Source organism: Centruroides sculpturatus, unplaced genomic scaffold, assembly GCF_000671375.1.
Source record: "Centruroides sculpturatus isolate CEXI.00-Female unplaced genomic scaffold, Cexi_2.0 scaffold298, whole genome shotgun sequence".
Lineage (NCBI taxonomy): Eukaryota > Metazoa > Arthropoda > Arachnida > Scorpiones > Buthidae > Centruroides > Centruroides sculpturatus.
The window spans coordinates 686,595-711,083 of NW_019384568.1; the positions used below are offsets into that span (position 1 = coordinate 686,595).

Genomic DNA, 24,489 nt, shown 5'->3' on the forward strand with positions numbered 1-24,489 from the left:
TAACGTTTGTAAGAAAAACACCTAAGTGCAATTTTACCGTTCTAATCATATTAACTACGTAAAATCAAGAAAAAAATATAAATTAATTTCGAACTTAAATGTTACGACTAAACAAAGCAACGAATATTAATAGTTTCGCAATATAAAAGATGTCCGTTTTAACTTACACAATAAAATGATAAAAACAACCATACCTAGGCCTAACCACGAGGGTATAACACCACGAGTATTAACATAATATAATATATACAACATTAGGCATTACACATGAAAATTTTAATTTTCAATAACAAAACTGAAAACGAAATTAACTCCATATCGTAATTTATACTTACCAAATGTAAGATAACCACTTATCTAACGTTATTGTACGATTTTACTTTATATTCTCTTAGTGTTACTATTTCGTTTTGGTTTCGTCATATCCACATATAACGATAAGACGTCACGCTTCCCTAATATAATTAATTTCATTGTGTACCGTAAGGGGGAAAAAAATATATATATATAATATATATATATATAAGGAAAATGACACCAATAATTTATTATATAATAAAAACAAATCGTATATATCACGATAAAATCGAAAGTAACTTTATATTATTTCCTCCACTTTAACACCAAACAAATAAATGTGTAGAAGAAATAATAATAATAATAATAAAAAAAAAAAAGTCTATTCTTAATAAAATCAATATATTCTATTATTAGAAAATGACTTTTATATAATATTTAGAAAATTATCCTGTCAAACGAGTGAAAGATAAATTTGAAAAGTCAAGAGGAAAAAAAAATTTTTTTTATTATTATTATTTTTCTCACGTATACCTTTTTATGTTCTGTGAAGCGTGAAATAAAGAATGCGTTTGACGTTTGCATGTGTGTACAACGAGTGTATTTATACATCTGTGGCTTATAATACGTGTACAAGGATAATATACATTAGCTTTACATAAAGGATTCTCGCTTAATTTACATATAACTAGCCTTTAAACACGACGTACTGTACTAAGAGCTTACGTAGTAACGGAAGTGTTTAGTACACCACGTGCTTACGTAACATAAAAACATTTTTTTTAAGTAACTGTTACTAAAAAAAAAAAAAATAATAATAATGTATATGAATGGCTCTATTCTGTTTCATTCATCATAAACATGCGTAACTCGAAGATGGACTTAACATCTGTTAGTTCTCTTTTGAGTACAGGGCACAGGAAGCGATGAAGAATTGCTGCTCTGTATTATCTACTGTACTTGTACAGTACGTAAAATTATTACAGTTTATGTAAACTACATGGAAAAATGATGGTTTAATTATGTTTAGAACGTGTTATATTTTAAATATTTATCCTACTCCACGATATTCGTGCATTAAGCGGGCCCCCATACCTTTGTAAATAAATAAATAAGTACTGTACAGCGGATTTGAATGCCATAAACTCACTTATACACGTGTGTATACAGTATCTGAGTTTACTTTTCATCCACGGTACGTGGTCTAATATAGGTTTCACGTTCTAATTCGGCCCCCCCTAATTCTAATGTCGATAACGGAGGCATTTATTGACGTAATGATTTAATTATCGTATAGATTTTGTATTAGGGCCAAATATCGAATTTTATCTTATATAGCCTATATATATATTTTTTTTAATTTACATTTATTTTTTATGCATAATTTAAGGCTAACATTCACAAAATATCGCCGGATATAATACGAAAATATCTACGAATTTACTTGGATTATGTTAAGGGAATTTTCATGTAAATGAGCCATGTCGTGTAAAGGTTAAGTTATGCAGATTTTAGATATGTTTTTATGTTTATATATTTAAATAAATTCAAACGTATAAAAAATAATCAAAATTATATGTACTGTGAAATTTCTTGAGTTATTTTCTTTGCCAGTTTTCATTTTTATATATGCTTTTTATACCATAAAATGTAAGGAATGTGTTTAGAAAAGATGCCCATTTGGAATATATATATTCAAATGGGCAACTTTTCGAAAGGGAGGTTCAAAATTCAGTTAACCATTTACAGACATTTTAAAAAAAACTGTTCAATACAATAACAAATTCGGTTTGCGATATATAATACTAGGACAGCTTGAATACAAAAACACAGTTAACTGTCTTTTGGGCTAACGTAAGCGTTTAAATACCACGCCACGTTTCGTTCTAAATCTCTAAAAGAGGAAACACAGATAATATGCTATTTATTGTTTTCTGTAAAAGAGCACAGAGGATTTTTGTTACGTAACACATAGGCTATCACGAGAAACTGGTCCCTATTTAGGTGTTTTAAACACGTGAAGAAAATCTAGAAAAATACACGTGGTCAGACGTTAGTTAAGCGCGAACCCGTGACCAAATACTAGTGTTTAGTGGTTTTATAGTGGTGGGTTCGTACCCCAAACACATAAAGGCTCCAAATATCTTATATTTAAAATATAATACGAGACTGATACGAATTAAAGTTTGTTTTATTGATTTTATTCGTATATTATCGGAGAGGGAGTGAGGCCCCATTTCACCGTTCTGGTGCCATGTTCATTGACAATAACTTTTCAAATACACGCGTATTTTCGTATATTATGTTTTTAAAAGAAATAAAATAAAATATAGTCAAACCTCTAAACAACAGCAACTGACGGAAACATAAAAAATTTCAGCTGTTTTGTCCGTTGTTTGGAGGTGGCCGTCGTTGGAGGTTCGACTGTTAATTTTCTTTTTATTAAAAGCCAATTACTCTTTATAGTTAAAGTTTTTTTTTTAAAAATATATTAAAATAAAGCCATTAAAAATATAAGAAATAAAAAAAAAGAAATTTTATTTATAGAATAAAACGAGAAATTATTTTGAATTTTAATTATATATTTTTTTATATAGTAATTTCGATTTATTTAAAGTAAAATAAATTAAAATTATATAATATACATTCTATATAAAATTTAATTTCTGTATGTTTAAAAGAAGGAGAAAAAAACAAAAGAATTTAATTTTGTAACGCAAACGATGAACAAAGTGACTATAAATGCAAGCACTTGTAGACAAAAATAACTCTTATGTATGGAGGAGGGTCGTCTTTAGATTAGCGATTACCCCTGACCTTAATACACGATAGGTCCTCTTGGATACAAAACTAGACATAGGTAGAATATAGTAAGGGTAATATAGGGTAGTCAGAATTATAAGGATAATATAATAACACAGATAATGTATTATATAAATTTAATTTAATTATGCCGTAATTACACACAATCATCGACTTTCTGACAGTCATTTTGGAAGTAGTCCGAAGCTGTGGTCACTAAAAGGGCTTTTTCTCCGGCAAAGTTCGTCCAGGCCCGCAATGGGCAGCAGGTTGGTGAGAAATGGGACCTGACGTATTCGGGACAGGCACTCGTGGGCAATCAGTCCCGATATTTTGGGTCTCGTTCCTCCCAACCGGCTGTTTTCGTTGTGGGCCTGGCCAAACCTGCGATGGGTATGAAAAAAAGCCCCTCTCAATAACCACAGGACAGAAAGAGACCCCCCCCCCTCAAAACGGTTAAGGCAAATTTTAACTTATATTATGCACAAACATGCCGAATAATTAGTTTATTAGTTAAAATGAACCCATTATTTATGAAAAAAATAATAATTTAATTAAATTTATTGGCAATTATTCAAAAAAATTTATTAAAATGAGACTTTTCTCAACTCGTTTATTTTTACTTCTTCAACATTTGCATAGTATTAATTGCGATTTTGCAACGTTCTTAGCACTAAAAACTCAAATTTTTATATTAAAAAATCTACTCTGAAAGTTGGCATGTCGATACATTAAAACCTGTGTAAGACGGAATTGCACTGTACCGAATATTTTCCGTTTTGAATAGGTTTTTTTTTTTAACATAGAAAATCGCTCCATTCCGAATAATATTTTCCGTGTAGGCAAGTTTCCGTTTTATTCAGGTTCCGTTTGGGACAGGTTTTACTGTATAAGAAATCAAAAAAATGTAAAATTTAAGTTGAAAACAAGAATATTTACAATAAAAAGTTCTAGAAAAAAAAATGGTCGCTGTTTAGAGGTGACATTTTTGGAAGGTGGCCGTTTTTTAAAGGTTCAACTGAATAAAACTAATAATTTTTCATGATATCCAATCACATTTTTGATTCCCCTTTGAAGATGAAACCACTGATCTAAAGGAATTTATCTATTCTACTCAATGTACATATATCAGTAATATCACAAATATAAATTGTATTTCATATCTCCGAAAAAAAAATACATTGCCTAGCGTAAATTTATGCTAAATACTTTATATTTCTTCCAAATATCAAAGTACTAGACGTTACAAAGAGAGAATAATTCTGTTACAAGTAGCATGCAATGGGCATAGTAAGCTTACAGCAGTAAATTCTCGATAGTAAACATAAGATAAAAAAAGGTAGAAAACTGATCGGATATTATATACAAAAACACTAAAAGTAAAATTATTATGTAGGCCTGCAGCAGATGTAAGAATTCGTAGGAAACTATGGAGCGATTTAAGAATATTTTAAAGATAAGAATGAATAAATATAAAATACATACGTTCATATATTTTAAACCGGTATGTGAGAACGTTAAGCTACTTGTAACGGCTCTGATTGAACCGGGAAAAAAAGGTAAATAACAGTAACTGGATACATCTATTTACTGTTAGAAAGATATGCTACACTTAGCAGAACAGTAGAGTAGGACCATTGAAAATATAAATTTAAGTTAGAAATGCATAAAATAAAAAGGAAACCTTATAGTATTTTGTTTATGTATCATTAAAGAAAGCGAGAAATACTTTCACAGTGTACTAAACTATACTGCATGTAGTGTTCTAAACTAGTGTATACCCTGTACTTTACTAATCCCGGGGCTAAATTTGTGGCCCTAAGCTATAACATATAACATGCTCTTCCCTTCACCATAATGCATCTAAAAATGTGAGGCCTCATGAGTGAGGCCCTACGCTGTGCAAATTGTTTAGCTTACGTGTAAACACGATACTGAAAGCTTACTGAAATCTAATGCAATACCTAATTCTTTTTAACAGTTTATGATGTATTAAAGGGCATATATTGCATGTTTTATAAGAGAATTTTGATTAATTTCTCATGTAAAGAAGGTAGCTACGTAGCTCTATTTATACAAGTTAATCACGTGATTAAATTAAATATTAATTAATAATATTAAACATAAATGGATATGCGCTAAAATTAGAAAAATTCCACAGATCCTATACCAAAGCAGAAGAAGGGGGGAAGAAAAAAAAAGAGAGAATAGAAGAATTCGGTTTAATATGGACGTCACGTATTTTATCAGTCACGAAAACAATCAAATATCACGATACGGTTCCTACGCTATAAGTATAATACGCGTGAACGATTGCAGCACGAATTGGATATTTTCTGTTCTTTGATTATTCACTGGAACTGTTTTTGGCAGTACTTTCTGGATTAAATTGCTTCCTCTACAATTTAAGGATTAAGCAATTCGAAATAAATCAATAAGCACAGAAAAAAAAAAAGACAATCAAATATATCATGTCGAGACCTCCTGCATTACAAATCAAAAGGTATACCCTATCGAAATTGTGCATGCATAGATTGAAAGAGGAAATATATGTGTAGCTTTCAATACGTGACACTAACCAGCCTTCAAATATTGAGTTTCTGTCTTTGCAGAACACAGGGTATTTTCTTTTTCTTTATTTTTTTTTTTTTTCTTCTTCTTCTTCTTCTGTTCGCTTATGCTTCACCGGCAAATTCCGGGATGTAAAAGGATAAAAATAGAAATCCTTGCCTAATTTAGGAAAACTAACATAACAGATCTTTCTTGTCTCGAATTCTAATATATGTTAGGTAAGATTACACTAGAGAGGTGCTATTTTAAAATGTTCTGAGTGAGCGAGTTTTCTGTTCTTCATGCTGAATTATAACAACCCATTTCAAGGCCTCTGCATCGTTTTAAATTAATTTGATAATTATAGAAAAATTGTTACAAATACAAGAACGATATTACCCAAGATGGCGAATATTTAAATTGGTAATACGTCATTTCTTTTTTTTAATAGTTTTATAATGATAATTTTGCATAGGTGCAAACGTGCAAATATTGTTTTTTTTTCTTCGTGAATTACGATAAAAGTATTTGTAGAATTAAATAAAACATTTTAATATTATTACTTCTTATTTTTGACATCTTTCCTCTTTCTTTTCTCAAATATCCTTTCTTTTTTAACGTGTAAATTTAAATTGGCCAATTAATTTAAAAATCGACAATCACATGATTCGAATTTATGGCTTTAATTGGCCTATTTAAAATTTAAATTATCCAATTACGTAGAAGAAAAAAAAATCTTCCGATCGTACGATTCGTGTTACTACTTTTATTGGTTAATTTCGTATCTTTATTTTAACTTATGTGTTTTCTGGTGTCAGTTGTTATTTTTTTCTTTTAGAAATTTAGAAAATAATTCAAATAACGCCAAATTAATTTGTAAAGAAAAACTTTATTTTCTACATTGGATAAAATTAAACGTTTTTTTTTTTTTTGCAACCGAGTATGCTGATAGTTTACCAGATTTATAAAGCAATTCCGGCTCCTAGAACAATCGAAACTGTGCCATTTGGAGTCATTTTTAACACTGTAAATCACTTTTATTCATAAATGCCGAGAGCCAAAGCAAATTTCAGATGCATTCATAAAGGAGAAGAATAAATTAGATACCACTTACAGCTTCGTTTCTAAGTATTTCACAGATCGTATAGGAGTTAATTCATTCATAAACTCGTATAATATGTCTTTATGCACAATACAAATAAAAAAAATGCCGAGCCATTAAAGAACGGTAGCCGAATATGACTCAACTAGCCATGCATAAAGTAATTTTCCCACCTGTCTTCAAGAATATATCTGTTTATAGTTTATATCAAACTAATTCATCTCTAAATATGTATATAAAAAGTTTAAACAGGATGTCATCAAAGGTACCGATGCGTATTTTTGCTAGCGATGCACAGCATTGACGATTGTAAGTTGGATGCAGAGCGATACGCTTGATGGTCCTATCGATAATTTTCGCATAAACTATTTAATTTTAAAAGTATCGAAGTAACTTTGTATCTTTCGACATAAAGTCAAAGGTTCTCTTTTGCTTTATCAAGAAAATTACTTTTAATTTAAATTCCACATATTCCTATCTGGTATTTAAATTAATTCCGATTGCTTTTAATGTCGGTAAATCTAGACGTTTGAAGATTTAGTGGGAAATATTTCACCTCTGGCAATCCTTAAATGATGTTAGAAATGGAAATATCGCCCTTAAGTTCGATGAATAATCGAACCCCTCCCCCCGAGTCACTAGTCATAATTTTAATTTTTGGAAAGAAAGTTATGATCTCCGGTTCCTTCAATAAAACTAAACAATGCTTTAGACGGGGCTTTAATCGTTCTCGTTAAGAAACCAAATCTAGTAGATTGCATTTGTATCGATCGCTGTTGAAAATTCTCGAATTGTTAGCGAGGACTTAGCACGTTTCCTAGAGCAAATTTTGTGTATCTTTGACTTCAACACTTTTATTGCTTTTTCTTAACAAAAAATAAAAAATAAAAGATCGAAGAACACACCTGATGCAAACATCACCACCCTACATAAAAATATATCCGATCATGCTAATCAATATATTATTCAATTTAAACTTTTAAAATTATCCAATTACTTTAAAACGATTCAATCATGTGATTCGTATCAATAGCTTTATTAGTCAATTTGAAATTTAAATTAACAATTAAGTTAAAATGTTTCAATCACATGATTTGTATTAATAGCTTTATTGGTTAATTTAAATTTTAATTAGCCAATTAAAGAAAAATTGGTTAACCAGAAGATTAAATGACAGGTTAAACACTTCTCTGTTTTCTCATTGAAAAAAAACGTTCCTTTTTTTTATAAAAAAAATAACAGAGATAATTACTTTGAAAAGGTTGAGTACTGTATTCTTATAAACACGTAAAGTAACTTATAAGGTGTACACGTGCTGTTATGCTTTATATGCATAACGACATATACTGTATTTATAAGTTTATGTGCTGCTGTGCATATGACCGCACATAAATTTAATTTTATTGGGTGTATTTATAAATAAATAAGTTTAATAGTATTTTAAAGAGGTTCCATACATATTTATGCATAACAGCATATACAGAAGTTTACGTACTCTCACGTATACAAACTTCATCATACGAAAAGCATTTTTTCTATGTTAAATTTATTTAAAATGTAAAAAAAAAACAATACAGTATTTGTATACATTTTTACACAATACTCTGCAAAAAATATATATAAATAATTACTTAAAAATTAGTATAAAAAATGAATACATAAGATCATTTTTATTCTTGAATATTATTATTTTAAAGCGAATATATACCTTTTTTTTTAAAAAAATAAAGGTATGAAAGAGTTTCAACACTTCTAACACAAGACTTCACTTCTTTTTATCCTTAGCAATCCATAGGGATCCAAGTATATGTTGTACAAAAAAATGACCGTAACAGCATAACCTCTCACACCTGCACTGTCTATTTACCGGTACCTTCCATTCACCTCCCGTGCAAGGCCTCTAACACAAAAGAATGGTTCCCCTACATGGAAACGAGCTATCCTTTCTCCAATAAGAATTAACAGGAAAACTCCAGAACGGGTTGCCTAGCAAGACGTATATAAAATACTCTTGCCATTCTTGTTTATAAAACTTTTATAAATAAAATGAATTCCGAGTTTATTTCACTTTACTAAAATCGATGTAACGCTGATACAACAGGAAAAAAAAAAAAATAACGCGAGTTACTCTACGAAATCGATCACGTGAGTTGTAGTAATCGATATAATTGGTTAATTGATGTAATTGGTCAATTTAAATTGTTTAAAAATTTAAATTTTAAATCAGCCAATAAAGTTAAAATGTTCCGTCACGCAACCGATTACGTAAAAGTTTTTAAATTTATTTACGTATTTTTTGTTTTTTCCTTCTTCTTCTTCTTCTCCTTTTTTTTTCTTTTTAGATCTAGAAATAAATTATACGTAAAAGTTTTATTTCAGTAACAATTTTGTTATGAAATATTTTTCTTTTATTAGCGTGTAGTTGCTGAACTAATTAATTGGATGATTAAAAACCTAATTAAAATCCAGTTTTAATTCGATATTTATAATTCGCCACTAATTATTTCCGTTTATTAACGAATAATTTTATAAAAATGATATAATTAACGATATATATATATATATATATATAAATTTTTCCTGTTTCAATTTTAAACTTAACGTTTTGAATTAATATTTCAAAACGCCGGTATCACGTGACGCCACTAATCGACCAATTAATCAAATTTATTTGTTCGAATTTAAATTTTCAAATTTCGTAATAATTTTTATTATCAACGCCTAACCTTAAAGGTTATAAAAACATAAAAAAAGAAATAATAATAATAATAATAATAATAATAAGTTATTTCTGTTTACATTAAAAATAATATTTATTACTTCCTTATAACATCGACCTACCGCATTCGATTTCCCGAAATATTTAACGTCCACCAGATGGCGCTAAGCAGGAATTCTTGTGTGACGTCTCCTCTGACATCGTGCCTGCACCGACGTCAATCAGTTGACGTTTGGAGTCGGTGAAGGAAGGACGTGCAACGGAGTTGTCCGATAAATATGGAATAATGCATCAATATAAAGTAATAACAGTATTGGTTTTGTGAATCTTGTGCTTTTGCTTAACGTCACTGAAGTGAATCTGTTTGGGTTGTGTTATCGGGTGTCAAGATAACTGAGGTGAGTCATGTTTCCAATACTCCTTTATACATGGTTGACTTTGTATACATTGTTTATAATGTTTTTTACTGTAAAAATTATATATTTATATATAAATATACATTCCATTAATGAATATTTCAACTTTTCAATTGAATTACAGGAATTTCTACATTAAATAAGCTAATTTTAATGTGTGATCCATGGAACCAAAGCCATGTGTGATCAATGGAACCCTTTGGTTCCATTGATCACACATGGAGTATGTCATGTGTTATTGTGTGTTGCATGTGTTTTTCTGCCAGATTTCTATCTTTCAGACAATATAAAGTTGGCTGTGAGACATGTATGTACATATTACATTCAAAAATAACTTGTTTATCATAAAAATCTAGTCATGAAAGGGATGTCTTTAACCCTTTATCTAAAGAATGAATTATTTTGAGTACTTTACAATCCATTGTGGGTAGATTTCACATAAAAAGAATTCAATTACATGCTCTTATGTTTTATGGTAATGTCAGATGGGCAGCGTATAGTTACTGTTCATTAACCTATTTTTAATAGTAATTAGGGTCGCCCGCTACGCGCAGTGTTGCGTTACTTAAAATTTTAGCACTCCTTTCGGCCGCAGCATTAAAAAAAAAACTATTAAGTGGATGCTCTCCTCCGTTCGGTTTCTTATTTTAATGTCCCTTCTCCTTTTTGATTTATTAAACTTTAATGGCAGTACCTTTTATCCACTTATTAGTATGACATTACATTACCTATAACAAAAATTTACTACAAGGGATACATAAATAAAACACTAGCTCATTGTGTTTTCAGATGGGATTGTAATTGAGATGATTTTTCTTCATAGATACCTTCAATGTCTTCTAGGAATTTTGTAGAAAGATTATACACTTCTTCCATGTGAGAATATCATAATGCCAACTAAAGGATATCATTCTTCTCCTTTAGAAAAACAATAAATAGGAACTCGACTCTTTCCTGGCTGCTTAAAATGACAATTGCTAATTGTTCGACCAATACTCCGGCGGCGATTTAATCGAAGGATGGGAATTTTGCGGGAAGAATTCGATTAAATTCATAATCCCGCTTTTATTAATTAAATGCCTTTGACCCGAGCTGTTTTATTTCCATTTTACTAGCACACATTTGAAGTATCTTTATAAATAGTAACCATTATAGAAAGCAATAGATTGGAGGCTAAATGAAGAACAGAAACAAAACAAAAATAGTGTTTATAATTTTTCTCTGTACTTTTCATAGAGGGGTTTTTTTTTTTAATGTGAACTCTGATTGCTCCTATAGTCACACTCACATTTATCTCCTCCACAAGAAAAGAAAGAAGGGAAAAAGAAAAACATATTCTCTACCAGCTTGTGTAATATATCTATATATTTTATGTTTAACTGGAAACTGTTTTATGATACTCTGAGAAAGGTTTTGATTTACAATTGTTCTTCAGTGGCAATTATTTTTACTGAGAAAGATTGAGAGAGTGGCAGTAACTTGAGTAGTATTTTTATACATACTTTAGCTTGAATGTCTTTAGCAATGTTCTCTGAGGATTATTGTTTTTTTTCCCTTCTTCTTCTTCTTTCTTTATCTGCCTGGTTGGAATTGAAAACAGTGATAAATTATTATTTTTTTTTCTATCACATAATAAATCATTAGCTAGTAACAGCTGATAATTAATTAGGTTAACACTTGGCAAATGCACATACAACTGCTGTGGATAGCGTTTGATCTTTCATCGCAGCTTCCATTTGACCTTTAAATATAATTTTTATATATGATGTACCATTAACACCGAACAGATACATATTCTTTTATAATTTAAAATGTGTAAATCCTATTTTTTTTAATTGTTCCCCCTTTTTTTTTACAGGTTATCTTACATCAGATAACATTTCTTCAGCTGATTCTTTAATCCCTGCTAGACTTAAGGAGTAACACTGGGGTCTAGTGTGACCTTTACCTCCAAATCTGGGGGAAAACCTCCATAAAAAGAAATAACCATGGGGACAAATATGGAAAGATGCCTGACTCTGTACTTTTTAGTACAGTTAAGTCACCTGGCATCTAGAATGGTTTATGTTGAAGGTATGTATATTATTAATATTCTATTCTACATTTTATACGAATTTATATGCCATTTTATTATTATTTTTTTAATATAAATATATTGCAGTTTTTGGTAGAGATTGATTTATTCTTTATACACACACACACACATACAAAAAAAACCCCAGTCGAACTATCCCAGAGTTAAACATCTGGCTTGCTTTGAAGGGTGCACATACACCCTTTTAGGCGTTGGGGCCAGGAAGGGGTATAACGGCGTCACCCACTAAAAACCCCCAAGGCTAGGTCTTTTTTGTGTGTGTGCCAGTAATCCTCTTCCTTTCTAACGGTACTAAAATTTTAATATAAAATTTTCTCCATTTTACTAACTCAGAATCCCTCCTCTCTCTCTCTTCCTTTTTTTTTCGTGTTTAGTTTTCGTGTCGTTTATTGATTTTTTTTTCTGTACTTTGGGGGGAAATAAAATATCGAATTTTCGACCGTACGAATAAAAATCGAGATTAAAATATAGAAAAAAAAATAGAGAGAGAGAGAGAATTGTATAGTAGTTTTGGTGAGTTTTTATCCTCTCGACAATCAGTCGTGAGCGGTGCGTGACCGCTCACGAACACAACTTCCGGTCTTGGTATTCGATTCGCGTGACAGAATCATGATCGCGGTGTTTTTCATCGTTAATATATAAAAGAGAGGTGACCGGGTACGTTATTTGTTGTTTATATACACGATTCCACATCAAAGTTAGCGAGAAAAAATAATTTTTTAAAGCAGTTTTTGCCCATTGAACAAAAACCCCTCCCTCCCCCCGAAATGAAATCTTTCGTACCATATTTTTTTTTTTTTTTTTATGTTTTACGTCAGAATTTTACGTGTATTTTACTCGGATTTATCTTCTCTGACTCACTTACACATAAAAATTCACTAAGACGTGTATTTATAGTGAGAGAGACGACAGGAAACTGAAGAAGGCGTTGGGTGTAGGAAGATCTGATTAACAGCTGTTTGTTAATTTTAATAAGTTTATTATATAAATTTTTATATATATGTGTGTGTGTAATATATATTTTTTTTCCTCCCGATTTAACATTCTGTCTGCTTTTTCTCCCCCTGGATGTCTGAGACAGACAGTTTGCCTGGTCCCTCATTGGCGAGAGGCCTTTCAGGGAGAGCTTTTTGTGCTCCCTCAAAAACGTCGGGGGATTAAAAAACTGGCTTGGAACCCCTTTTGTGACAGATGGCCTTAAAGGGCTGGGAACGGAACTCGGGAAAGGGGAAAGGTTTAAAAAATACGAGGGCTTTGTGTATCATCCCCCTTTTTTTCGACAGTCTGCTACTTCCAGACAGATGTGATCATAGGGTTAGACCCCAATGGGTATTTTTTTTTCTTCTTCTTCTGTACTACTGTACAGTACATCCTGCAGTAAATTGTGTTTTTTTTTTTGGGTGGATTTTAACCCTTTGTCTGGCTTGAAAAAAAATAACCAGTACTGTTTTTTTTTGTGGACACTTTCCCCTTCTGGCCCGCTGGGAAAGTTTTTCGTGAATAAAGAGTTAAAGTCGAATGGCTTTCCACACCTGGTGCAGATGGGAATTAAAAAAAAAAAATTAAATTAGAGAGGGAAAAAAGTTCGCCGCTCATTGAATTTGCGTGGGGGAGAATTGGGGAAAAAACATTAAACTTTGGTCTTTGTGTGTTAGTAGATTCATTCTGGTATACTTCAGTAATTTTGTTTTCTTCTTCTTCTTCTTCTTCTTGTGGTTAACTGGTTTGTGCTGGATATGTTTGTATTATCCATAATTTTATTTTTCTCACTTGAACTCTATATAATATGTAGGTGTGCCAACTTACACACACACACACACACACACACTCATTCATTTAACATTTGATTTATGAATTTAGTAGACTTGTCAAAATTTATCAGTAGACTTTCTACAGCTAATAAGTTTTTATTCTGTAGGTTTGTTCAGTTCAGCAGGTGTTCAAAGTACTGTATAACTGCAACTAGAGGATCTTCCTCTAGTTGCAGTTGTACTTTGTATTGAAGTATCAGTTGTTATTCTACTTCATCAATCTTAGTATCTACATTTGTCATTTGTTTTTACTAGAATAACTACACGTGTCTTTAGTTATTCTTACAATTTATAATTGTTTACATGCCTTACTTCTCGAATTTCGTTAGAATTTGATGTGTTTTATTTGGCAAAATCTAAGTTAATCCGTACGATTTTAATATGATAAATACTAGAGTGGAAAGTTATATATATATATACATAGCTGTTCTATCGATTTTTAGTGTATTTTTAAACTTTCTACGTGGTAAAATATGAATTTTTATAATTTAATGATTATACTAAGCTTTAAAATGTTATATTTTTTAGATAATGACTTGACTAATGAGTTACTTGGTACGCATTTAATCTTGTTACGCTGAAAATTCTAGTTAAGAACTGATAAAATCGCTTATATAGATTTAATGTAATTAGTTTTCTGTTTAAAGTAAGCGAAAATTTAATATATTTAAAACTAATTAAAATATATTAAGTTATAAGAAATACATATTTAGACAGAAAACGTAGTAAACAGTACATTTTAAAATCGAGTTGTGTAAGTTGAATTCTAGTGCTGTAAGATAAACCTAGTCTTAATGCATTGTTATACATTGCACCTAGTAAACTTCGCCATTCTAAAATGCTGTAAAACTTAACTTAGCAACTCTCCACTTTCTCTTTGTCATCATTCATGGCCTCAGGTTGTACTGAGCGTAACCCCTTTCGTGCATTCACACAAAAAACCCCCCAACCCTTTCCCTTTCTCTTTGTCTGCTACTGCTGCAGCTGGGAATAAAAGAGTTGGCACAGGGGATAGCCACAAAAAAAAAGTATTAAAAAAATATCGGGACGTTAATCCTTCAGTCTCCCCTCACCGGAAAAAAGGGGTGAGTCAGGCATCGGGGATGACATCACCCACTGATAAACGACCCTCTCCTACCCCAGACGCAGATGGGCTTAGTCACAATCATGAGAAAAGAAAGGCAGATCGAAAAAAAATCCCCCTGTCCAATCTTCCCACTGGGAAATTAGAATATGGGGAGAACCCTCCTCTCCCCGACCCTACCCAAATTTGGCCTCCATCCCTCTCCCGTTTCGTATCAAAAAAACATGCGAATTTTCCCTCTACCCCACCTCATCACTATGGTAACAGGGGTGAACGTGTGTGCCTGTATGTAACCCTTTCTCACGCTCAGCTTCTTTTTGATAGTAGTGTGTTTCTTTTCATACAACCAAAAAAAATATAAAAAATATATCCCCACACCCAACTGCTGTTGGTTGGAAGAAGAAATAAATTTTTTTTTTCTTCCAACGTTCGGGGTATTTCGAGGGGTAACGTAAGGGGGAAAAAAACTATATCAAACTGCATTGGAGGCAAAATGCCAAAGTTGGAAATGGGCTAATATGAACGAATGTTCGCTAGAGAACGAATCAATACTCAACGACTACCCCCTTCTCCTCGTAATGACAATAGGAACGCCCTTCGCCTTTTACGTTGCTAAATTATATTTTTATAACGTTATATTAATTCCTTTTAGCGATACAATGCAGTTTAAATAGATTACATTTACTGTGTATCTGTAATTATTGATACACAAAAGATACAAGTGCTCGGTATGGTTACCACCACCACTCTCCTTGCTTCAGCAGGGGAAAAGCAAAATCGATAGAAATACTATAGTTTGTTGTTTCTTTCTACAAGATTACAATTCTGTTAAGAAATTTCTAGCCAACTTCTCTTCCATTTTTGAATATCCCAATTGATTATCCCTTGTGTTAGATGTTTAACACTAAAAACAGAAGAAGAAGAATTAAAAAAAAAAAAAGAAAAACAATAGGAGGTTCTAGTGCAGTTTACTATTTCATCCCTCTTGTTTTTTTTTCTCTCTCCTGGTTTTACATCTTTACTTCAATAACTTAACTATTAATAATTGAGATAATCTGAGGTTTAACGAGTTTATATCGATTTTTATCAGCTTACAACGTTTAGAAATTACATTAGAAACGTTTTAAAACCATAAAAAAACGATTAAGCCGACACGGATTGTTAACGTCGTTTAATCCCCTTAAAACAACAACGAAACACTGCGCTTTTTTCCCCCAGTAAAAAAAAATGTATCAAACGTATTTAAATACATAAACTCCATCGTGATGATGTCACTACAAAAAATTTGTCAACGTTTTTTACGACAGTTCCACGTGATTTTTTTTTTTTTACATTTACGTTTGTAAACGTTAATGTATTGTCTTTACACACGAGAAACGTGTATTTGTATTGTATTTTAACGTGTTTTTTTCTATAATACTGTTACGAATTTGTATATTAAAGTAACTTATCAACGTTTTTTTACGTATATTTAACTTATAAACGTTATCTTAATTGTTTTTTCTAGTGTTTTTTATACACACACGATCCATTGTTATACGTATATTTTACATACATACGTGAAAAGAGACACACGTATCTATACAATAAGCACACAAGTTTATGTATTATACGAACAATACTTCAATAACTGAAAACTGTGTGTAGTAGTGTTTGGTTTTAAACACGTTTCCACCAGTTAAAACAATAATAAAAAAAACAATAGTTGTTTACTTTCTGTTTTGAAGAATTATATAACTGTGATGCTAACAATTGGCGCCATAATAGAGGGATTAAATGATATTTTTTGTGTTATTTTTTTCCCTCCTTTTGACAATGTAAAAAAGAAACAAATCTTTTGTTCTGTATCTGCCAAGAGACAGTAGCACCCCTACCGGAGAGATATGTAATTAAATTGGCACTGTGCCAATTCTGGTATATACTGTGTGTGTGTATGTATGTGTCTGTGTGTGTGTATATATATATATACATGTGTGTGTACGTATTGATTGCTTGTTAGCGTGTCCAAGATCTTTTAGAAGTGGACTATGGCCTCTCGTTTTAGATAGGTGGAAATAGATAATATCTTGTACAAATGTTAACATTGTTTATCAATTGTATCACTTTTTTTTGAATACACAATACTATAGTAAACACTTCTATTGTTTACGCTTGTTTGAATTATTCTGTTATAGATTAAAATGTCATTTGGGTTTTGTTATTGCGGTATGATTGATTAATTAACCGCGCAGTACCATTTTCTTTCCAATTAATGGAAGTTTTTAAGTTAATTTTCTTACTTTATAATGAGTGTTTATACTTTTAAGTGGAAAAAAAGTGTTTAGATGGTTTATCTTATGGTATTTTTGCTGTTATTTATTCCTCAAAATGAATTTAAGCCAGTGAAATTCATTAAATTGCTTGGAATGGCTTTCTTAACACTTACAGCTTCGAATATAATAGTTATTAGGATGAGTAGGTACATTTTTATGTAAAATAAACCTTATTTGTAATAAAAATCCTGTTAGAAAAGGGTGGTTGTTAATATTATGAAATCCCTTAGGTTATCTACCTTATATTAACTGAATTTTAAACTAAATATATTGATTTTAATAAAGAATGAGACACCTGTTAAGTTATTTTATATGATTATTACATTAAAATATAATTTACAAATGGCATAATTAAGTTGTTTTTATATATATATTTACTCATTAAAATTAAGGTAATGATCGGTATCAATAGTCACTACTGATTAACTTAAGAGTAATTCTGCAACAGTTCTTAATTTTAAAAGTATTAATGTACAAACTGAAGTATATTTTAAAAATATTAGCACTTTTATAATGAAAACATTGCAATTTTTCAAATAATTAAACATTCTTTAAACCAAATCCTTTGATATAAATGTTAAGAGATGAATATATCTTACTAAAGTCTTAATGTTTTAATGCCAGAGTATTAAGAAAAGAATTTATAAGTGATTTTTTTGTTTATTAATGGTTGATATCCTAAAAACATCTAACATATGATAACATTATGTTTTTTATAAGACCAATACTAAGTTAATCACTCTTAAAAACTAGTAAATAATGATCTTTAACTTTACATCTGTTCATAATTTAAACTTGCTGGTGGCCATTTTTTTATTATTTAAACTTTAAAAGCTTTTAATAATTGATTACCCTTTATCTTTATAGCTTTTGATAACCTTAAAATATATATTTTTAAGTTATTATTTTCAGATTTATTCTTCAATTAGTTACAGTTGTATTGATAATCATCTTAAATTCTTTACATAATTATGGATAAATTCTTTCAAAAGTCTTCTGAGAATTTCTTTCGGACATTTTTATAGATGATAACCTTTTAATATTACAGTCACAAAGACTTTAAAAGGTCACAGGTGACTTTCCCAAATTTTACAACTTGATGCCTTTTAAAAAAAAAAAAAAAAGCATTTGTTTAGTGATAATTATGTTAAAAGCCTTTGTAAGATGATCAATTCCCACTTTACAGCTGCTTGATTCTTCTTATTCAGAATGATTTGTCATCCTTTTTAGATTACTTTCCTTATTATCTTTTAAGCTTTTCCCTTATGTATATGAGGGGAAATTATATTAATATAGGTTTACCTATCATTATTATCCTTTTAGCCACTTAAAAAGTGTCTTCTGAATGACTTTACATTCTTTTTAAAGCATCATTATTCTTTTATTGCATCAACTCTAGCTATTCCCTAATCATCATCCATTGGAAAGTGCCATTATGCATAATTATCTTCATCACATGGAAGTCAGACATTTGAAATTTGACCTTATGCTCCGGCACAATAAAATTAAACTGTATGACCTCCGAAAAAAAACCAACGGTCTCCCATTGTTTATGTGCAATCTTTCTAAAAAAAAAAAAAAAAACAGTCGCTATCTTTCGCTGCATTACCTTAAGTACATTTTAAATGTGAGCTATTCCAAAGCCAAGTGTTATTTTTTAAAGATAACAAGCCATGGTAATGTTCTCAATAGACAATTAAGTGTGGCAATATGTTATAAAAGTTTAAGGGATTCAATAGTTCCTGAAACAAGCTTATCAATTCCATTTGTGAAATCCATTAATGCTGTTTCTTATTACATTTCTGGTACTGTATGTGTGTGTGTATAACCTACCTAACTGGATAACTTCCAATAGTCCTGTATATATATATATTTTTTTTCTGTGCTGTTTTCTTTTTATTTATTTGATACCATTTTCATTTAATAATATCTGTAGATGGAACTGAATCTGTTTTATTTCTCAGGTCGATCATCTGGTTGTCATGTGAGATCAAGGTTTCATTCTCCTTACGTGACTCCACTATTAGAACATGTATCATCGGTGAGTGGATGTACCAGTAAAGAAATTACTTCAAAATCTCAGGTTAATAACTAATTTTTATTTTTTTTCTTTTAACTACACATCAAAGAAGTGTTTGTGTATGTTGCTGTCATTTAACTGTGTTTTTTTTTTTGCTTGTGTATTTACAGGAAGTACATGTTTTGAGTCTGGAGAATACGGGGGTTAATGTTTCGTCTCCTTCTGGTTATTTACCCAATGTTGGATTGAAAGTTATGCCAAAAATTCAACACAGCACCCACGCTGGTCCAATAGTTCTGGTGCTGCATTCGACTGTTCCTGTGATGTGGCAGCTTGAAGTGGAACGTTTATCTGAAAATTCCCGCATTGCCGTCGTGGTAAGTTGTTAATATTCTCTCTCTGTTTTGTTTTGTTTTTATCTTTTTTTTTTTTATCCTCATCTTCCTGTAACATAACACCGCGTTTGTCGAACTGAAAGGGAATTCTTCTCTGATAGGAAGAGGTTAAATCAAACTGTAAATATCGACTTTTTAAATGGGTTAACATAGTTCATATATACACGGGACTGTCCCAATTACACTCTTTTTAATGACAGAAGCTTTTGCACTGCTAAATTTTAGTGCGTTTTTTTGGAATCAGAAACTAGGATAAGTGCCCAGGATGCCTCTAAACTTAGGGTATTCGCCGAATTCGTCTATTGTAAGGTCGTAGGAAGGGGGGAGAAAATTAAACAAAATATTCTAAAATTCAGTCCTACATTCATTCCAGTAAACACGGCAGTTGTATTATATCACTTTTCGATGCTTAAGAAGAGGCAACCAGTTAGGTTACCATGGAAACCGTGTCAGCACCATCTGCTCTTCCCCCATTTCGTTGTTAGTGGGGCAATGTCGATGATTTGCGATTTGTATCGATGCAGAAGGCCCAAACGCAAGACTGTAGGGTCTGGTTCCTCCTGCTGCTCTCTCTCTCTCCCTCTGATCGCTCAGTCGCTCCAGTGCTGCTATATTATTAACAGTAGAAGCAATAGTTGGAGAGTTTCCCCCAGTCGATTCAGATTTTCTATTTTTATTTTTTTTTCCTCCGTCCTGTCTTCTCTTATCCCCATTTTTTCCCTACTAAATCAATTGTGTTCAGTCTACTGCGAGAGATGGAGGGAAAAAAAAGGGAGAGAGAGAGAAATATATAAATTTGGTCCCGGATGAAAACATGATTTTTTCTAAATTTAGAAAGTCGTTTCTTAACGTAAACAGTTTTTTTTATGAGGTTAAATTAAGAAGCTAAATTATACGTGACTTCCCGCCATGTTTGTTATGTGGGCGCTTTCCCTTCTGTTTCTGAACAGCTGAGCCATTCATTCCTATATGTGTGGCGTTGACCTGTGATTCTTGGATATGCGTGGAATGTGTAATGCAGTTTTAAAGAATAAAAAAAAAGGGGGAAGAGATAGAGGAAAAAAAAAAACTACTAGTTGACCTTGTAAAGCGCTTATCGCTCTTACAGGATCTTAAGATTTGAAATTTTACTGGCTCCGGATAGTGGATGACATCATGACGTTTCCTAATCTTTTCGCATAATAATGAGCATCTTACGCAATAGTAAATATAGATTTTTTAATGCCCTAAAAATCTCCTGGAAAATAAAACAAAACAGCGGATTATTCCTTACACGTGACACTTAAACGACCCTTCTAAGAGAATTTACAACACGTGTACGTTATATTGACACCGTTCGTATTGTGCAATTGATAGAATCGTCTCGGTTTCTGTGAAAATCGAGGGTTAAAAACGTGTTCACACTTCTACAAAAAAAAAAAAAAAAAAAAAGGTAAAATAAGAAAAAGGGGGATGCGTTGCGGGAATCGAGGGGAGGAGAAAAACTGGCATCGTGACAATTTTCTTGCAGGTAACCCCCAGGACCCGACGCTAAAGGTCATTTCTGTTGCATGACCGATTTGGCTATCCGGACATCCTCTTTTGTTCGTGATTCTTCGTCGAATCACGAACGAAAAAAAGTGTAAGAAGTAAAGCATAAATCTATCGATTTTCATCCTTGGGCTAGATTTTTACGACAATCTCGCTGACCGGAAATTTACTATGCCATTAAAAAGCGTGGTGCTTTTATTTTTATTATTATATTTTCCTCCCCTTTTAAAAATTCTCTATGTCGTCCCCCCCCTCTTTGCTACATTCGGACGTGTTTATATTTGTGTAAATATACTAAAAATAGGGAAAAAAATTTTTTTTTCTTCCAGGTAACAAACCAGTCTCAGGTAGTTTCTGCTGTGTCACGTTTATCACGACAGAGAAAGCGCCCGCCTTCTCTTGGAAGATTATTAGGATGGGTACGTCACAAGTATGGAGCTCTGACGTCGTTATCGCGAATTAGCATGGCCAACAGTGTTAATCTATACGTTGGATTGGGTAAGTGGACTGTTTTGTTTTAGTAATCTTCCCCGAAATAACGTTTGTTTTAAATCGCAACTGGTTCCTCCTCCTTTTTTGACGCGAGTTTAGTTCGTTATTACCGATTTTTACGGCTTTGCAAAGCGAAGAATTCAGCGTTGCGTTGAAAATTATGTAAACACAACGTGCATAATGACTAAGCCGTGTTGTTTTAGTCACTCGGGATCCTATTGACAATTGTCTAACGGGGGCCACCCAGTTAGAAAATTCAGTTCTCTAGCTCCTATCAATAGGATGCCATGTTGCGTGCCTGAAGTAATAATATTTTTATAGTTGATATATCGTTACTAGAACCCGAAACGGAATTTTTCTAGACGTAAAAATTACTCTAGAATATTTTATTATTATTATTATTTATTTTTTTTTTTATGGATAAAGTGAGATGGCAATTTATTTACGCGTGGGTTGCGCGACGTGATAACGAAGTTTCGCGTGTAAATTAAGGCCGATTATACCATAGAAATACCATTAAAATTTGAAGGAATATTTTCCTCTGATGCTTAATCATCAATACAAAATAAATTTGCCCCCTAACTTTCCCTAAATCCTAACGAAATATCCCTATTCGAAATGAAGTTATCAAGGTAACCACAACTACAAGGTTTAATTTTCTGAAACTCTAAACAAAAAGTCTTTTTCTTTTTTCTTTTTTTTTCCTGCAGTCCATTAACCATGCAAAGAAATTCGAATGTAAATTCTGCACGCTTTTACGCAACTGAAAATTTTCGTTCAACCCACTTTAATGCTTTAATAAGCTATCGAGTATCATCTTTATGCGGAAAAAAGGCGATTTATATCTGTTTATTTTTTTTTTTTTATAATCTTGAAGAGGAGTTAACAAAAACCTGCAACTCAAGAAGGATACGTTGCTTGGTGAGAACAAAAAAGGAAAAAATTAAAAGGAAAAGAAATAAATAAATAATAAAAAAAAGAATTTTAACAGCTTCCGCATCGTTACTCGTGCTAGTAACCTCTCAGCATGACTTCTAACATTCTCAAGCATAGAATTCGGTTTACTATTTAACTAATATATTGTTTGCATTCGTCCATAACTCCTCCTGTTCTGGTATAGAAACCTGTTTCTGTTAAGGCTACTTCCTTATCAAATTGCACTCTATCGATAATGAGAAATTTTATTATATATATATATATTTTTTTTTTTTACTTCTCTCTTCTCTGTTTANGATTTTAGTCTAGAATATGCTACGTAATTTGCCCCAAGGGATCACTTAATTCAATTTAAAAAATGTTCTCTTGAAATTTGCTATTTATATATATATACATATATAAAATCAAAACATAATACATTTTATTGAAAGATTAAAGTCTGTATTACATAGATGTTAATTTAATAATCATTGAAACCTTTTAAAAATATATTGTTGCTAAGTGAACGAAGACATTACCGTAATGCCTCATTACAAATGCCAAAATTTCTACAGATTGCGACGTGAGATCCATTCTTGCAATGGTTTAATATAGTTAAAAGCCTGTAGAATTGGTTAAACTCTTAATTGACGGTTAAAATATTAATTTTAAAATTGTTTACGAGCTCAACAAGTGTCGAAACAATGATTTTTTATTCTGAAGATAACTCACCCGGATCCTATAGTTTGCCTAGCGCTCTTTCTTGGAATTTTCTTAATAACGGGGTTTGGATAAGAAAGAAAAATTATTAAGTAATCGTAGCGAAAGAATTATTATTCTAATAAGAAAATCTTAATTAGTTTAATCTGCGAAAGGTCGTAAATGAGAAACTGACGTATGCCGAACGATCTCTCACCCCCCTATATTTCAATATAATAGCGTTAGTTCTCTGGAGTTTTTCTTCAACAGACCATCTGCAAATTGCCTAACAGGCTTTTCTAATTATCAAAATCTGCTTACTTTTGTCACGTAATTAATAAAATTCTGTTTCTTCTCCACTTTCCCAAGTAAATTATTATATATTCCAGCGTAAATTTTTTTTCTTTTATATATATACAAGTTAATTTTATCGCTATTGTGTAAAACTACAAATTGCTTCAGTTTTTATTGTTTTTAATTCATTTATAACTCATAAAAAGATGTAATAATAATGATATATTCGTCATATATATATATATTTTTTTTTTTTACTTCTCTCTTCTCTGTTTAATCGATAATAATTTCATATAAAGATTATTTTTTTTCCTTAATGTAAATTCTTCTCTTCCACCCCCTTTTTTCTTTTAAGATTTTTCCCCACTGTTAGACAAGCGTCATTAATGTTTTGTATAGAAGTTTCCTCTTGAAAAAAGTTAATTGGATGGATTCGTAGAGGTCATGTTAATTGCCTAGCGCTTTTAGTGGTCGATACTACTCCATTCATTCATTAGAGTAAATACTGTAAGGAGGAGAAGAATTAAAGATTGATTAAATCTCTACTGAAAGAAGAGACGAATTTGATATCATGACCACTGTTTCAGAAAGAATTAATTTGTTTGGTGTTTTAACTTTTGTGACATGTTGATGGAAAGTTATGCATGATTTTCATTTCAATTGCCAGTTTAGAAGGGTTCGGTCCAGGTTTCTTGAATACATATTTTACTTTTAAGTAATTAAAATTTATTAATAACCGAAATGCTTTTCTGTGTCATCGACTATACACAATTAATGGTTGGAAAAATATTTACTAAATTTTATATTAAAATATTTTATCATTAAATCAGCTTATACAGTTAGAGATTTCGCGCGAAGAATTTTTGATAGTGCTTCTATGACTTTGGGAGTTGTGAACTTAATTTGTTTATTGGAAAACTTATAAAAATATTAATGCTTTTATTTCTATTTAGTTC

The 24,489-nt window shown here is 31.3% G+C and overlaps 1 protein-coding gene across 1 annotated transcript in view; it reads left to right on the forward strand.

Annotated features, from left to right (window-relative positions):
- Positions 1-9,683: 9,683 nt before the first annotated feature.
- Positions 9,684-24,489, forward strand: part of LOC111624104 (transforming growth factor beta receptor type 3-like) — a 34,968-nt gene continuing 20,162 nt past the window's right edge. Inside the window, exons 1-5 of the mRNA XM_023366882.1 lie at positions 9,684-9,868; positions 11,745-11,959; positions 19,153-19,271; positions 19,379-19,585; positions 21,463-21,631. Of these exons, the coding sequence (XP_023222650.1) occupies positions 11,875-11,959; positions 19,153-19,271; positions 19,379-19,585; positions 21,463-21,631 (580 nt within the window). The 5' untranslated portion in view covers positions 9,684-9,868; positions 11,745-11,874. The remainder of the gene's footprint in view (positions 9,869-11,744; positions 11,960-19,152; positions 19,272-19,378; positions 19,586-21,462; positions 21,632-24,489) is intronic.